At 40.7% G+C, this 16,486-nt stretch overlaps 1 protein-coding gene across 1 annotated transcript; it reads left to right on the top strand.

The window, feature by feature from the left end:
• The first annotated feature begins 631 nt into the window (after window positions 1-631).
• On the top strand, window positions 632-7,527 carry tmx1 (thioredoxin-related transmembrane protein 1). Its single transcript, XM_036150792.1, has 8 exons — window positions 632-859; window positions 1,151-1,266; window positions 2,946-2,991; window positions 3,459-3,587; window positions 3,827-3,872; window positions 4,878-4,979; window positions 5,108-5,174; window positions 5,715-7,527. The coding sequence occupies exons 1-8, from the start codon at window positions 681-683 to the stop codon at window positions 5,945-5,947; spliced, it is 918 nt and encodes a 305-aa protein (XP_036006685.1). The 5' UTR covers window positions 632-680; the 3' UTR covers window positions 5,948-7,527.
• The last annotated feature ends 8,959 nt before the right edge of the window (window positions 7,528-16,486 follow it).

Here is a 16,486-nt window from a genome sequence, read left to right as displayed (position 1 = left end):
CCCATAATTGTAATTGCCCCGTGTACTGAAAGTGCATGAAAATGACTGGCTTAAAATGAGTGACTAGTTATTTAGCTGTAAACAGTACCTGACCACAAGTACCACAAGTATCTATAAAGTACATATTACTGTTACATATTAGAGATTTTTGATTGTCATAGTTGTTTATTCGTCCTTGATTTGTTTGTATTTGATTCAAAGTAGGCACTGACAAGCAAATGAAGCTGTTCGTTAACAGATAAACATATTTTTTTAAATAAGATAACCACACAAACAAGGTTTCTCAGCTTTAAAACACCTTATTTTGCCTTGTCTCTTGAACATTTTAGGAACAACACCTCTACCTGCTGATAGTACATGGAAATTAATATTTAGTAATAATAGAAAAGGTTGATCTTTCATAAATAAAAAAGATAACAAATAATTATCTATATAAAAATATATCTAAAACAATATGCAGTATGATTATATATATATATATATATATATATATATATATATATATATATATATATATATATATATATATATATATATATATATATATATATAACAATATTCAGCAAAAATGTACTGCGTAGAGATATAATTTGTATCGGCTGGCTCTGACGTCACTACCGTTGACGCGAAAGGCGCACACCGGAAGTGGAGTGGACACGGCTCGTCTGTTAGCTCGCAGCATGAGTGCAATCATGTTATCCTTACCAGGAAGAGCGGACCTCCGCTCATGGACATGGCCTCTCCTCCTCCTGCTGCTGCTTTCAACGCCGCGGCCGGCGTCGGCCAAGCCCGACAGCCTGAAGGAAGTGACGGACGGGGACTGGGAGAAGATAATGACAGGCGAATGGATGATTGAGTTGTCAGTGTCCTGCTAGCGGGCTATGCAGCTAGTTTTGTAGTTTTTGTTATTGAACATTCGCAAAACCGAGTGCCCACGAGTTTAAAAAGACGCTCTCGTCTACCGTGGTTTAGTCCTACGATGTTACAAAGTGTGTCGAACTTTCTTGGCTTAATTTGCCGCGGTAACCAGCTGTTTGGGTGGCACTCGGCGGGCTAACTTGTGGGCTAGGAGGCGGCGAGCTTGTGTGTTTTTTTTTTTTAACTCTTTCATGACGAACCCAAAGCATTGACACCTTTTTTTCTCCCGCAGCTACGCGCCCTGGTGTCCCGCGTGCCAGCAGCTGCAGCCGGTGTGGCAGGAGTTTGCAGACTGGGGGGATGACATGGGCGTCAACATAGCCAAGGTGGATGTGACAGAGCAACCCGGTATGGACCCCTCCCAAAACACTCAATATTTCTACAGTGACTTGCAAGAATATTCATTCACCTCGATTTTTTTCCCCCCCTTCCTCTTTTGTTGTCCTTAAAAGTGAATGTCAGCCTCGGTCTTAAGTCTTTTAGCTGCTTTAGAATCGGTTTCCTATTGACTTTCCCCACCTTCCCTGTGCTGAAGAACAGCTGGCCCACGCCATGATGCTGCCGCCGCCATGTTTCACTGTCACGGTGGTGCGTTCAGGGTGATCGGCGTTCAGGTGGGAGCTGAGCGGATGCTGGATTAGACTGTTTGGCCGATGTTCTCGCTGGTGTTTGCTAATGAGGTGATATCGGAAGGGCAGACTGGATTTTATTTAGGGTTATCAGAGTAGAGGAGGCTGCATGCAAATGCACACAACACGCTTCTGGATTTTTATTTGTCATTGGCAGGAGAATAGGGTCGTATTAACGGCTGCCCAATGGAAACAACTTGAACAAGTTACTAGGTGTAACCTCGGGTTTTCTTTGGATTCTGAGCTCTGTTTTGAAATACATATTGCAAGTCTGGTCCGCAAACTAAACATGACGCTTGTTTTTTGTTATCGAAAGAAATCTTGCTTAAAGCCTCTAAACGTCTTGTATCTGAAACATTTCTACTTAACTGATTACGGTGACGTTCTGTACATGTCTGCCTTCAGTCCTTGAACACTGTTTACCAATCTGCTCTGAGGTTTGTGACAGGAAGTAGTCGCCTCACCCATCATTGTGAATCACATGCAGAAGCTGGGCTGCCTTCTCTGGGTACACGGAGTTAACCTCATCGGATAACATTTGTCTATAAGACACTTCCGTGGCCCTGTGGTCTAGCGATTTTCTCCACCTGCAAGTTCCCAAAAAGGCATCGTCTAAACAGTGCCAGCATCCTAAAGATGCCACAGCAAAGATTTCACCTATTAGCCAAATTTTAGCAGTATTTTTATTATACTGTTGACAGATCTATCATCTTTTATTGTCCAAAACTGTACTGTCTATTAAAATGACTGCTTATAACAGATGCCGCTTACATTTAAATTACTGTATTGCATTAAGTGTTTCTGCAGTGTGGGCTGTTGACCTCTTGGCCAGGTTGTAAATTAAATAAAAAAGAGACCTTGGTGTCGATGGGTTTCACCTGGGTAAATGAAGGTTAAAAAATTGCTAAAGGATCTGAAAACCATTTCTTTTCATTAACTTCAAATTGACGTGCCGTATTTGTTGATCTGGCACAAATACCCAATAGGACACATTAGGGTTTGTTGTTGTGATATGACAAAGTCAGAAAGCATTCAAGTGGGATAGTTTTTTTTTTTTTTTTTTTTTTACAAGGCACCAAAACAAAAAAACAGGATAGTGGAAGTCCTAAAAGAAACGTTTATATAGCTTATTTATGGTGTGTTAGGACTATGGATATATTTGCTGACGTATCTCTGGCATGTCGAGTCATCATGGTGCCGTTTACTGAATCTTGGCTCAGATCCACAGCATACCCGCCATTGGACTTCACCGTCTCCCCTGAAAGCTTTTTCACGGGCTTTCCGTGGCACGCCTAAACAGAAACGTCCAAACGCGCGGGCGCTTGAAACGCATTTGATTGGTAAAGAGTGACATTATTCCTTCCTGCTGACTGACAGTCGTCTCTTTCCTCTGTTAAGGTCTGAGCGGGCGATTCATCATAACCTCACTTCCTACTATATATCAGTACGTATCTGCACATTTTGTGGTTTTCAGTGCTTCCACTTCTGTGGGTTTATTTTCAGCGGCAGACGGTCTGTAGAGAAGATCACTTCATGCTGTTCAGTGTCGCATATGCTCTGAGCTAATTCTCTTTTCTATTGAAATCCCTCCTAATTATTATACAAAACTATATGCTCCAATAGATGTTTTAATAGTTGAGCTTTTTGTTTTATCAGACTTATTTAGGTGTGCATTGTGAATGTCTCCTTGAGAAGTCGAATAAAGATAGAAGAGTTTTGAATCATCTGCTGTTGCTGAGACTGCTTAAAATGGCTAAAGGTTTGCTGTTTGACTGTGGTGCTGAAGCAGCTGCCACCCTGGACAGCAAACACATGACTGATAAAACAAATAAGAACGATTATTGACTATCAGGAATCCGTCGGTGAGATTTCCTCGGTGCAAAGTAACCTCTGTGCCTTTTTACGATTCAGCTGCAAGGACGGCGTCTTCCGCAAGTACCAGGGAGCTCGTACTAAAGATGACTTCCTCAGCTTTGTGGATGAGCAGAAATGGAAGTCCATGGAGCCCGTCTCTTCGTGGTTCGGCCCATCTTCATTTCTGTAAGTGGCTAGAATGAGTTGCCAGTAAAAAGCATGCGAGAGTCGGCGTGTTCCTTTCTTCCTGTTTCTACCTTTTTGTTTTTTAAATGGCAGCAAACATCGCTGTGTATATATCTGCTATTCCTGGTGCATTTTTCTCGCCTTAGAAAGCGATACGCAAGCATGCGGATATTTGTTTGAGTGACACACAGACAGGTCCGTGTCCAATCACACGCTGCGTTCCCCTCTTCTTTCCACAGGATGAACTCCATGTCGGCCTTGTTCAAGCTCTCCATGTTCATCCGGGTGAGTAAATGGCACACTCATGGGTTTCGCACCTGTAGAAGGTACTTGGATAAGTATCTATCTATCTATCTATCTATCTATCTATCTATCTATCTATCTATCTATCTATCTATCTATCTATCTATCTATCTATCTATCTATCTATCTATCTATCTATCTATCTATCTATCTATCTATCTATCTATCTATCTATCTATCTATCTATCTATCTATCTATCTATCTATCTATCTATCTATCTATCTATCTATCTATCTATCTATCTATCTATCTATCTATCTATCTATCTATCTATCTATCTATCTATCTATCTATCTATCTATCTATCTATCTATCTATCTATCTATCTATCTATCTATCTATCTATCTATCTATCTATCTATCTATCTATCTATCTATCTATCTATCTATCTATCTATCTATCTATCTATCTATCTATCTATCTATCTATCTATCTATCTATCTATCTATCTATCTATCTATACTATCTATCTATCTATCTATCTATCTATCTATCTATCTATCTATCTATCTATCTATCTATCTATCTATCTATCTATCTATCTATCTATCTATCTATCTATCTATCTATACATCTATCTATCTATACATCTATCTATCTATACATCTATCTATATAAAATGAGCTCAGGGTGGCAGCAGAAGAGGGAGATTAATTTTCTCCTTCTGAAGTTAAAACAGGCTTTTCTTTTCGGGTGGAGCTCAGTCGCCCTCATTACACATTGTTCTGCTTGTAAGCACTGTTAAAAACCCATCCTGTTACTTTTTTTAATGTTTAGCACCCATTGATACGAAAGCAAACCTCCTGTTTAGTGTTTATCAATATTCAAATAAGAAGATCTGCTGTTTAAGGGTGACACTGTTTCTGTTTAGAGCAGTTATCTGTTATTGGAGAGATGGCGTATAGTTAAAATCCCTTTGTGTATTTTAAATATCCACATCACTACTTTGACCGTGAATATGTGAGAACCATGTTGTGTTTTGCAGCGCTGCCATAACTACATGACGGAGCAGCTGGGGATTCCTGTTTGGGGCTCATATGTCATCTTTGGTCTGGTCACCCTGTTTGCTGGCCTGACGCTGGGTCTGGTGGGTATTTCTGTCTGTAACCAACGAGCCTGTGCTGTGAACAGGAAGAGCGAACTGAAATGGAGCGCTGCAATGAATTGTTGATTAATAACAATAATAATAATAATAATAATGACTTGTTCTTTTAGTTGCTGGTGTTCATCGCCGATTACGTCTTTCCCTCGCGGCGATTTTCTTCACATGATTACTACCAGAGTGAGTTTTCCTTGAAATTACACTGCACCAGTATTTATATCAGTGACTTCCACAAGTTTTAATAGCCCTTGATTAATTTCATATTTTGTTTCAACTGGAAACTGATATACTTTTTATGGATTTCAAGTGATGAATTGCTATAATTGTGAAGAGGAAGGGAAATTATGCATTATTTACAAATAATCATCTGAAAATGGTGACCCCACCCCATTTGATTTATCTATTCCGTCTAAATTAGAACCACATGTTGCTTTAATTGCTGCAAGTATTTTAGGGTAGGTCTCTACAGGTTGTGCAGGTGGACATGGACATTTTGTTTGTTTTTATTTCTTACACAACTTAAGCTCAGTCAGACGGGATGGAGAGAATCTGTGAACAGAAAATTTCAACTCTTCACACTCTATTTTTTTTTTTTTTTTACAAAGTTCAAGGGGTATGAATACTTTTTTTAAGGCCCTTTATCTCATGGACTGGTGATGTAAAGAGCGTTTAGTGCAACTTCTTTATAACCTCACTGATGACGTTTCGGTCCTTCCGCAGGGAAACAGGCGATGGAGCAGCAAAGGCTGATCCAGAATCAAGATGAGGACCAGGAGGCCGACGGCGAAGAGGATGACGACGACGACGAGGACGACGACCACGACGGGGTCTGGAGAAATCGAAGAGGGTCTCCCGAGGGTCGGCCAGAACCTAGAGTCCAGGGTTACTCCGACGAAGCTCTCAGGAAGAGAGCGGTGGGCAGCCGCGAGGAGGACGACGAGGAGGACAGCTAGAGTCAGCGCTGAGGTTCCCGTGGCTCAGCTCTTAGTTTGAGGAAAGCACAGTGGAGTCAGCCCAGTTGGAGGAGCTGTGGTATTGAGCGGCAGTATTAAGAAGAAGGGGTCCAAAATCTTCCTTCTGACACCCCCACCCATCAAACACCCTACCTTAACACCCCCACCCCCCGCCCGCCCCCGTTTAAAACGGGAGCGCTTTAGACTTCTACCTCCGCTCCCTCCATCTGAGCAGCAGGTCCCAACTGGAACAACAAAAAACTTCTGATTCTGAGTCCGGCCTCGCTCGTGTTTTCACGAGTGAAAACGAGCCGCCACGCCTGAGGAGTAGGTATGAAGTGCAGTACAGCTGAATTTTGAAATGCTGTTTACGCTATGCATTTTTTTTTCAAAAATGTTTTTTTTTCTTCTTCTTTGAATTATAACAAGCTTTGTTCTGTGAATTTTACAGGTGAATTCAAGTAGGTCATTTTATTCTGCACATAAAATTCAGTGTTTGGTTAATAGGTTAGTTTTAATCCTTATAATTTCAACTCTTTATTTCCTACATTTACATCTAGAAATATATTGAAATTGAATACGGGGAAACAATTGTAAGGTTGATTTACCTGATAAATTAGGTTAAAATAAACCTTAATGTGGAGCATTTCAGCGCGATCTGGACCTTAATGTGCGCCAAACTTTTTTTTTTTTTTTTTTTTTTTTTAAATAAGTGATTTAATATGAATGCATCATTGACCAAAGATATTCAAATCGACTGTTCCTTTAAGCGAGAACAGCCTCCAAACATAATAAATGATCTGTTCGTGCAGCTTTCTTCCAAGTTTGTAATGTAATGCATTACTGATTGTTTGCTGTCGTTCAGTAAAAACAGAATAGAGAGAAATATACACAAAAACAGCACTTGTGTAGTTCAGACAGAACCACATGCAGTAAAAATTATTGAGCGCAAATTAAGGATTACAACTTCAACAAGCAAGTTATGGGGCAGGAACTCATTTGATTTACGATGCTCAGTCATCACACCAGTTTGGCTGAGGAGCAATGTATAAAATTAATTAAAAACGGGGTGTGCTTTTAGGACGAATTAAAAAGTCCCAAAAGCACATCCTGCTCATGAAAACAAGTATTCACTCCAAATGTGTGGAAATATGTTTGCTATCATTTTCAGTTTTGATTTGTACTGCTGGTTTTGCTCTTAGAAATGAATGTTTACTTTGGGAGCCTCCTGAATGTGCGGTCGACCTGTCGGTACGGCAGCTTCACACTTTATGCATGCGGAAATGCAATAAAAAAAGAACAAGGGAGGGGGGTTGGGGGGGGCTTTGGTTCTTGTTGTACATTGGTTTTGGTTTGCACTCCTCTCCTCACAATGAATCACAATTAAGAGACTGCCTAGTTCTAGCTTTTGGTTTACCCTTCTCAAAAAAGTCCAAGCATCTGACTTAAAGCTATGAATTTCATCTGTTTCCACAGCCAGGAGCGTTTGAGCTGCATTTTCATGCACATTTCATTGTTTTTAAAGGGCCTGTAACGATTTCATGGACTATTGATTTACTTCCGTTTTTTTTTTTTTTTTTTTTTTTTTTTTTTTAAATGATCTCCTTTAAATGAAGGTTAGGTTTTATTTTTCCGATCAATATTTATGGCTTGTAGCGGTTTCACTCTATTCTGGGCAGCTTCTGCTCTTTATTTCTTTAAATAAAAGATTAACAATCAAAAACTCTGTTTTGCAAGTTTGTTTTTCTTAGCAAGAGGTTGATGCAATTACACGTGTTCTTTTAACAAATAAATTTAGTTGGATTGGATAAATACAAACACATTTCACAAAACAATTAGTTGCTGAAGTGACGTTACGCTTGCGGCTCCAAACTCCGCCATCGATGCACAGCCCAATGGGCAGGGATGGCGATTACTTCAGCATCAGTGTGATTTAACAGCAATTTATCCAGGAGAAATGTCTGATTGTAATAATTGGGAGACTCAAGAAACCGGCACACTGTGGAGGGATTTAAATGTGCCCTTTTTTTTGTGACTGTTCTGCTTGTAATTTACCAGTCATGAAAGCTTAAGACAAAACTGATCTGAAACACAAAAATTCTGCCAACATTCAGAAAGATGTTCCACTTCTAACCAGCATCTTTGCTATGTTGTACAAAGACGTCTCACATTTTCCGAAGGGTCGGTGTGCTTCACATATGGAAATAAACCTGCTGTAATGTTGCTGTTGAAACACTGAATCGTTGCTTGTGACGTCGCAACAACCATCAGTCCATCTCCAGTTTACTCACATGTTTGGTCTTCAAAAACAAAGTCCAACTCATGGTCTGAATGCAGTGGATGGAACAGAATTATAAATACTGCCATCCCATCAGAACCAAGAAAAACACTCATTGACTTGGCTCAGACACAGAAAAAGAAACGACTCGACGCTGTAGCTAATTACTGTGATGCAAGGCAATCTCAGAGAGTGCGGCCATTGATTTTTAACACGATCTGTGCATCTCGGCAGAAGTTTTGAACCGATAGACGAAGCATGAAAAGTAAAAGGTGCTGAAAGAGAACCAAAAAGAAGTGTTTTCTTACCCGATAAACTTCATTTTCACAAACAAACACCAGCCATCCCATCACCCCTGCGATCTACCTGTTGACTTCCTGTTTGAGCCATCTCGCTGCGCCGTGAGTCGTGTTGCCTCCTCTTCCCTCGGCTTTGATTCGTTCCTTCCCTTAAACACAAGACTCCGTTTCTTTCAGACTCTTGGAGCAAAAGGTGTTTCCAGCGGAGAGGGTGTTTTAAGTTGGGCGAGAAGAAATCTTGCCTCCTTCATCTGTTTGTCACCATGAGGCTCTCACAAGCGTCCAGCATAGAAGAACTTTGTAAGAAAAATGTTCCCTCAATCTTTTCTCTGGGTCACTTTCTTTGTTTAGTTTTTGGTTTTAGCTGTTTGTTTTTTTTGTTTTTTGTTGACAAGAGGGCACTCCTCTTTCTGTCTATAGCCATGTGTTGGTGTAATCCAACCCCACAAGGCCATTTGTATTGTAAGAACTACTACAGAGTGGGGAATTCAAAATTGAGTTTGTGTGTGTGTGTCTCGTCTCTGTCAGGTTTAATCAAAAATTTCGCACCTCCTGCCTTGGTTCACAAAACGAAGGCCCTAATAAAGTATGCTGTAGAACTGTACTATAACATTATTCCAACTTTTTTACTCAGACACCATCATCAGCTTCGGTCCTCAACCTAAAGCATATATATTTATTATATTTCAGAACTATAAACCCTAAAACGCCAGCTTTTGTGATTGGAACTTAATCTAAATTCCTTGTCTGCTTTGAAAAAAAAAAAAACAATAGTATTCATATTTCAAAATTTATATATATATGCCCTGGCACAGAAACTGTAGCCAATATATCCCTTGTACCAACTTCATTGTTTTCACCTTTTCAGTTATACTTTAACACTGATTTAAAAATGAAGGTGTTTCTCTTTTAGCTTCAGCCATATTGAGACAGGTTCACAGTTTTCATCTGCCAGATCGGGTGTCCGCAACCTGCAGAACCAGGGCCACAGTGATATATATCAAGTTGCTCTTTGGCTCACTTAAACAAATAAATATTTCCCTGTTTTTGTTTTGTTTGTTTCATTCTTTTGTTCTGTGCCCCACTGAAAAAACACCGCCTCTTTCTTCCGCCCCCCTGGTAAATGTGTTCTGTTATTGCATTCATGCATTTAAAAAAAAAAAAAATGTTGTTAATGCAACACTGCATCGGTTAAATTGTAAAAAAAAAAAAAAAGAAGAAGCAGAAACCCACTCAATGTATATTTCTAATATTTTGTTCATGTCCTAGTTGTTGCCAGCAGATGTCCCTGTTAGACTCATTTTGAGTAGAGTGGGAAGCCACGCAAAGGTTTGCCAGCAAAGCAAGTTCTCATCTGAAATTAGCATCGGTGTGTGCAGTTAATGTGAAACTCCAGTCCATAATACTGCTATTAATCCATAATTCCTCTCATTGGATGTCTCAGGGGCTTCCCAGTTCTTCTGTAGAATCTCCTACGCCCTCCTGAGCACGGCAGTTCCCGATGGAGAAAACCTGGAGCCTGACTGTAGCTGATCTGTAACCGGCTCTGTAATTACAGCTTGAGTGGTGCTCTGCACACGCTCCGTTTAGCAGGGGTTAAACTGTTACAGGAAAAGAAAGCGGCTGAAGGTGTTTGATGGGATTCCCCCTCTGCTCTCTGCTCTCTGCCAGCCTTCTGCAGGCCCTAAGTGTTGCAGAGTGCTGAGGTCTGGCCTGCACATGAAAAGAGACCAGGAGATGCATTGAAAGGGTAACTAGCTACTCTAGTGCTGTTGTGCAACTTTAACTGAAGGCAGATGGCTGCTCGCTGGGTTCCTGTTCTGTTCTCGTTCATTTAGCTCGCTTCAGTCCATTTGGTTTCCTTTCATCCTTGCCGTCATTTGCTCAGAATCTTCTTGTGACGTGCCAGCTTGGCAGCAGCGAGCGACGGCAGCATGCTGGGTGCAGTGGCACGACCGAGCTGTAAGGTGACGTCTGAAGAGATGAATGAAGTCTTAGATGTACAGAAGCCTATTCCAAGAGTCTTTTTTTTTTTAAATCCTAATTTAGCGCAAATGAAGACAAAAGAGAAAGTGGTTAGTGTTTAATGGCTCTCTTTAAGATCAATGTAGAAGAGATGTTTCACAGTAGCATGAAACGTTTCATAGCTATCGTGAGATCCTGTAGATTTGTTGCAGACTAGTTTCATGATTTATTCTTACAACATGCTCAGAAGGAAAAGGGGTTTTGACCCTTTTCGGTAATTTTTTTTTCTGGAGATTTTCCATGTCTGGCGCCGGTTTGACTCTTCTGAAAGGTCGTTTGGATATTCTTAAATCGTTTCTTTTATTTTTTTTATTCACCTGGATTGAGGTCAATAAAATCTCCTCCAGTTGCCCGGTTGTTCAATATTGTCTCACGAATCCTGGAAATCACCTTCGGTTACCTCCAGCAGAAAGCTAGTGTTGCCTGATTTCTTTCTGGAAATCATTACAGCGAGTACACCAACCTAAAAAACTTCATAAGAAAAGATACTAGACCCAGTTAGCCAGATAACTGTCTACCCTCATCCTGCCTTCCCATCATGATCCTACCATATTACATACCAAACACTCCATTCCTACACCCTTGGGGCACCCAAACCCTAAAAGTCTCGGCTCTAAAACAAACGAATAAAACTCTACAGATCTTCCTAGTAACCATAATGCCCCACCTAGGCCTCATTAATGCCGCCCTCTCTTTTCCAGACATTACCGCTGGGAGACCTGTAAAAATTCTTTAAACATCACAATACTTATTTGGAAATTTTATCTCGGTTTACCATAGTTTTTATTAGTGTTGCGCCGATGCCATTTTTTGGCCCCGATACCTGGCTGTGCAGTATTGGCCGATACCGATACCATCTGTTTGAAATTGATGTGTGTGTGTGTGTATATATGAAGAACTGCATACTACTTAGGGTAGTAGAACTTTTTAATGCCTACCTAGAATGGGTGACAATAGTTGAATAAACTTTTGGCTCTCAAAGGCCAAAATAGAGCAACATTCGTGAAATTATAACATGTATAATAGTAGTGCGACAGTAAGACAGTTAAAATACATTAATAATTGAATAATCTCTTTTAAAACCCTGGGTTTTGGCTCTCAAATGCCAAAATAGTGCAACATTCGTGAACTTCTAACATGTATAATACTAGTCGGGAGAGAGAAGGCTGCGTTCAAGTGATATACAAACATCAAAATGGTATCGGTGCCCTATTTGTTGGTACTCACCGATACCGATACCACTATTTTAGTGCTGGACCGGGGCCCCATCCGATACTGGTATCGGTATCGGTGCAACACTAGTTTTTATGCTTTTTAGCAAAGCGTTACAGAAATTGCTGGTGAAGCTTTTTTCTAGATGGCGCTGGCTTTCTTTGGGAGTTTGCAGGTGTGACCGTCCGTCGGAAAGGCCTGCTGTGATCCAGTAACGCGCTCTGCTGACTTTACTATCCTCTGCGGGTTCTTCCTGTTCTCCTGAGACCAGCCGGAGAACCACACAGAGCAGCACCATACCAGGAGGCTCTCTCTATCACTGGCATGTAGAAGTTTGTGAGCAGGTGGTGGTGAGGGAGGTGAACTCGCTTGAACTTCCTGAAGGCATAAGGTCTCTGTTGAGCTTTCCCCACCTGGTGCCAGACGCGTGTTTTTCAGGTGAGGTCAGCAGAGGACAGTCAGGAACTTATAGTTCTCAACTCCCTGAACCTTCTCGCCGTGTATCAAGAAGGGAGTGTGTGTGGTGAGATTATACTTCCTGTTGTCCAAAATGCTCTCCTCATTGAAAGGTTGAGGTCCAGCTTATTTTTCCGGTATCTTAGTGTAAAGTGCTGGACCTCCTCTCTGTAGGTGAACTCCTTATCAGATGTCAGACCTATAACAGTCTATGGTATTGGTGGAGTGAATGGGGAAGCGGTCATGGGGGACTATTGAATAGAGAATGGGGGCTGAGGATGCACCCTTGCGGTGTTCCTGTGTTCATGATGAGGGTTGATGATGTTTGCTTACCCAAATGGATGCTCTGTGGTCTGTTCATGAGGAAATTCAGAATCCACCTGCTCAGTGAATTGTCCAGGCCCAAGTCCCTCAGCTTTTTAGACAGTTTATGGGACACACCAGCGTTAAAGGTGGAACTGAAATCCACAAACAACATCCTGACGGACGTAAGTGTTGTCCTTCTCCAGGTGGGTCAGGGCTGTATGGAGAGTTGTTATTACTGCATCCTGGCCAACTTCTTGGCTCTGTATGCAAATTGATGTTGGTTGTGGTCGGAAGGGGCAGATTTAAAGTGTAGGGAGATTAGTCTCTCAAGACATTTGCTGAACATTGGGGTAAAGCATTCACGCAGTTTTCTGTGGCCTTTCTTTGAGCTGGAATTATTGTAGACTGTCACGGTCTTCCTCGCAATGACTCTCTGCAGGATGGATCTGTGTTGTACCTATCGTTTGGCCTCTGATTCCCGTCAGCATCTTTCACAGGGCTTCTTTGTAGGCCTGCAGGCCCCAGATTTTAAAGCACCCTGTCGTTTTCTTTCAATTTGCCGGTTGACCACGGTTTTTGGGTTGGGAAGATTTTAACAGAGTTTACTCAGCTTTAAACGTTTATTCCACTCTTAGCAGACTGACAACTGGTTATGCCAGCAGTTTCTGTCCTCATAACTAAAAATCCCACATATCCTCTGTTTCAAAGGGGAGTGTTCATTTGTTGCGGCCTAGAGTGCACATTCTCTTTTTCGTAACTTTCTGCATGCAGTTCGAGTGGTACGAAACATGAAAAGCAGTTCGACAGAATCTAAAAGCATATTTTTTACCCTTTTAAAAGCATATGCATGGTTGATTGTAAACACAGAGATAATTGTAATTGAAAACTCTGCCAAAAGCAACACTTATAAGGCCATTCTTTCTTAGTTGTCTATTAGGAATGCACTTTCTGTATAGATTCTTCTTCTACTTCTACTACATACAGGCAGATCTTATCTTGAACAAAACTGCAGCAAATGTGTTGAGCCTCGAGCGAAGGTGGGAGAAGTTTTGGATTTACAAATCATCTCAAGATATCTGCCGCACAAAGGTAGACCGAGGCTTTGAGGGAGTTGAGGGGCATTCCTGCTGCTGGTCAGGTGGAACCATGGTAACTTTCGGTAGCAGAATACAAGCCGTTTCTTTTCTGCTAAAGTGCGGATGTGTGATATCCGCTGATTTAGTAACGTATCCCACGATTAGAAACATTTTCAGTTTCAGGTTATGCTGTTATTTCTAAACTGAGCTGTCGACAGGGTCAGTTTGTCTAGCTGTTAATCCTCCACCACCCAGGATTTACTGCCGTTTGTACAAACTCAGGACAATATGGCGTCTGTCTGTCAGGTAAGGTTATTGTTACTGATAATAACTTCTAAGAAGCTTACTTTTAAAAAGATCTCCATCTTTTAAGGAACGTAGGACCTTTTAGATACTGGTTTGGTCCCTTTAAAAGGTTTTGCTTAGTGTTAGTTTTTAGCTGGTTCATCCTTTTTAGAAGTTTCTTTTCTAACAATTTGGAAGCTGCTAACTAAAATTCTGTGAATAAGTTATTGGATTAATTTCCCCCCATTGTTTGGGCATAGGAACAATAAAGATTGTTCAGTATGGGGTTTTATTTTTAATCTATCTTCAGTAAGGAGACCTTGTTCTAATCCAGTCTTTTTCTCCACACAGCTTTACCCTAGTTCCTATTCAGTTGATTCCCCATGTGAATTATATTACAATTTGGCAAATGCACTTTGTGTCCAATCCAATGTTGATAATAGGAAGTTAATTCTGCAAATGAATTACAGTAAACTCACTTGGTAGCTAACCTCGTTTCACGATAACAGGGTGGAGCTCGTCTTCACCACACAGAAGGAAGCTCTTTAGCATCCAGCTTGTTCATGAATTGAAATCCCCGAGCCAGCTGCCAAAGGAAAACTTTTGCTCGACCACAAAAATCCATGAGAAAAAGTCAGAGTTAAATGATTCAGCCTCTCTCTGTCTCTGTCTGTCTCTCTCTCTCTCTCTGGAGGACTGGACGCCAGCAAGGTGGGTGTGTGAACTTTTAACAAGGCTGCGCTTGTTCTCCAAGCTGCTGTCCCCTCTGTGTGGTTAGAACTTTAAAACCCACAGGGAAGGTGTGGAAACAGATTCCTCTGTTTGGGCTTATAATGAAAATGTATTGATCCACTTGAAATGTTGTATCTGTTTGTTTGATTGATTGATTTTAACATACCAGCAGGATATACACAGCAAGAAGTAATTTCAGCCTTCAGTCTTGAGTGATTATTAATTATAAAATGATTAATAATCACTTAAGAGTCACTCAATCACTTAATAATCACTTAAGGGCAGAGGTGAGGTTCTACGACCCCCCCCCCCCTTCAAAGTGTTCTCTGTTTTTTACTAATGTTTTAAAACAAAAGCGGACGGATTTCAGAGTTGACACGTAAAAAATATGTTTAGCATCCTAACGTAGCAATTAGCACAGTTAGCAATGCTAGCATTGCCAACATGACGGACGAAGCCTGAAAGCACAGAAGGGTCAAATTGAGCATAAGTACTCTGTCATTAAGCCTTTCTGTTTCCTGCTTAGTCTTGCTCTCTGACATCGAGAAAATATACATGGCTGAATTAACAATACGGTTCCTTTTAAATAGCTTCTTAAGTTTCCACTGCTGCTGAAAATAGCTAACTTTGAGTCTCCCTTGCGTAGTTGCGGCCTTCGCATTGACGATTGTTGCTGTTTGAGTTTCCCACTGGCAGGGACAATGCAGAACAAGCTGGAAATTGCGATTGCTCGGTGCGTAGCTGAAACAAAAACAATGAAAAAAGCTCATCACTCTCACAACAAATCTCGTTGATGTGAAGAACATGTAAGGAACACCATGACTAAGTAAGACATATTTAAGTTTCAATATAACACTATAAACTTATTTTCCCCAAACATTGAAGATGTGATGTTTTTATTATAAAACTGGATAAAGTAAGGCTTATTTTGCATAATGGCGACACACAATATTGTTACTTCTCAACACTAAAGTGTCAGAGTTCAGTAGGAAGGTCCTCCTGTTTCATTGCTTCTGTGTTCTCTTTGTGTGGCTGATTGGCTATAACAACACAAACAGATGTCATACTGCAGATGTACGTTGATTATTGCTGACACTCTCAGAAGCATTAGCAGTATGGATGCAAACAGTTATTTTGAACAGTTAATAAATCCTCAAAAACAACCATCAGATACTATAGTAAACAGCTCCCACCAAATTGTAGCTGCCGTGACTTGCAGACTCTGGTTTTATGACATAGGTACAGAAGATACTGATCCCTGATCTGCCTGGCCAATGATTGTGGTGGTTGGGAAACTCAGACAGACTCCAATCCAGCACACAGTCACTTTAAGGAAACTGTGAAGAAACAGCAACCAAACATTTCCTGGAGGTTCACATAAGGTTACAAAGCCAGGAACATTAAGGAAATGTTCCCCATGGGGAACCAATGCATTCCACTTTTCAGAAGTTTGAAAACCTTCTGCCACGGTTTTCTATTCAAAGGTTAAGCAATTCAGCATAACTACATAAAAAAAATTCCTGAAAGTTCCTTAGTGGTCAACCTGCAAAGACCAGATTTATATTTTGTGAAATGTTCATTTAGTGTTGCAGTAAATTACCCTTAGTTAATGTTTCCAAAAATGTTTCTGAAATATTTTCCTAACAGAGATAAACAACATCATAAAATGCAAGAAAAAAGTCTTGCGGCAAGTCAGTGTGCTCTAAAGTGAGGATAATCCAGAATAATCCTGGCATAGACAATAGATTAAACCTCAAGAAACATATTCATGACCTCTGGCAATTCATTAATAGCCACCTAAACTTTGACTCCATTCCATACGTTGAGCATGAAATCTTCATCATCCAATTTTTACGGAGCCAGCCCCCTG

The sequence above is a fragment of the Fundulus heteroclitus genome, chromosome 19, assembly GCF_011125445.2.
Source record: "Fundulus heteroclitus isolate FHET01 chromosome 19, MU-UCD_Fhet_4.1, whole genome shotgun sequence".
Lineage (NCBI taxonomy): Eukaryota > Metazoa > Chordata > Actinopteri > Cyprinodontiformes > Fundulidae > Fundulus > Fundulus heteroclitus.
This window is presented reverse-complemented; position numbering and strand designations above follow the sequence as displayed.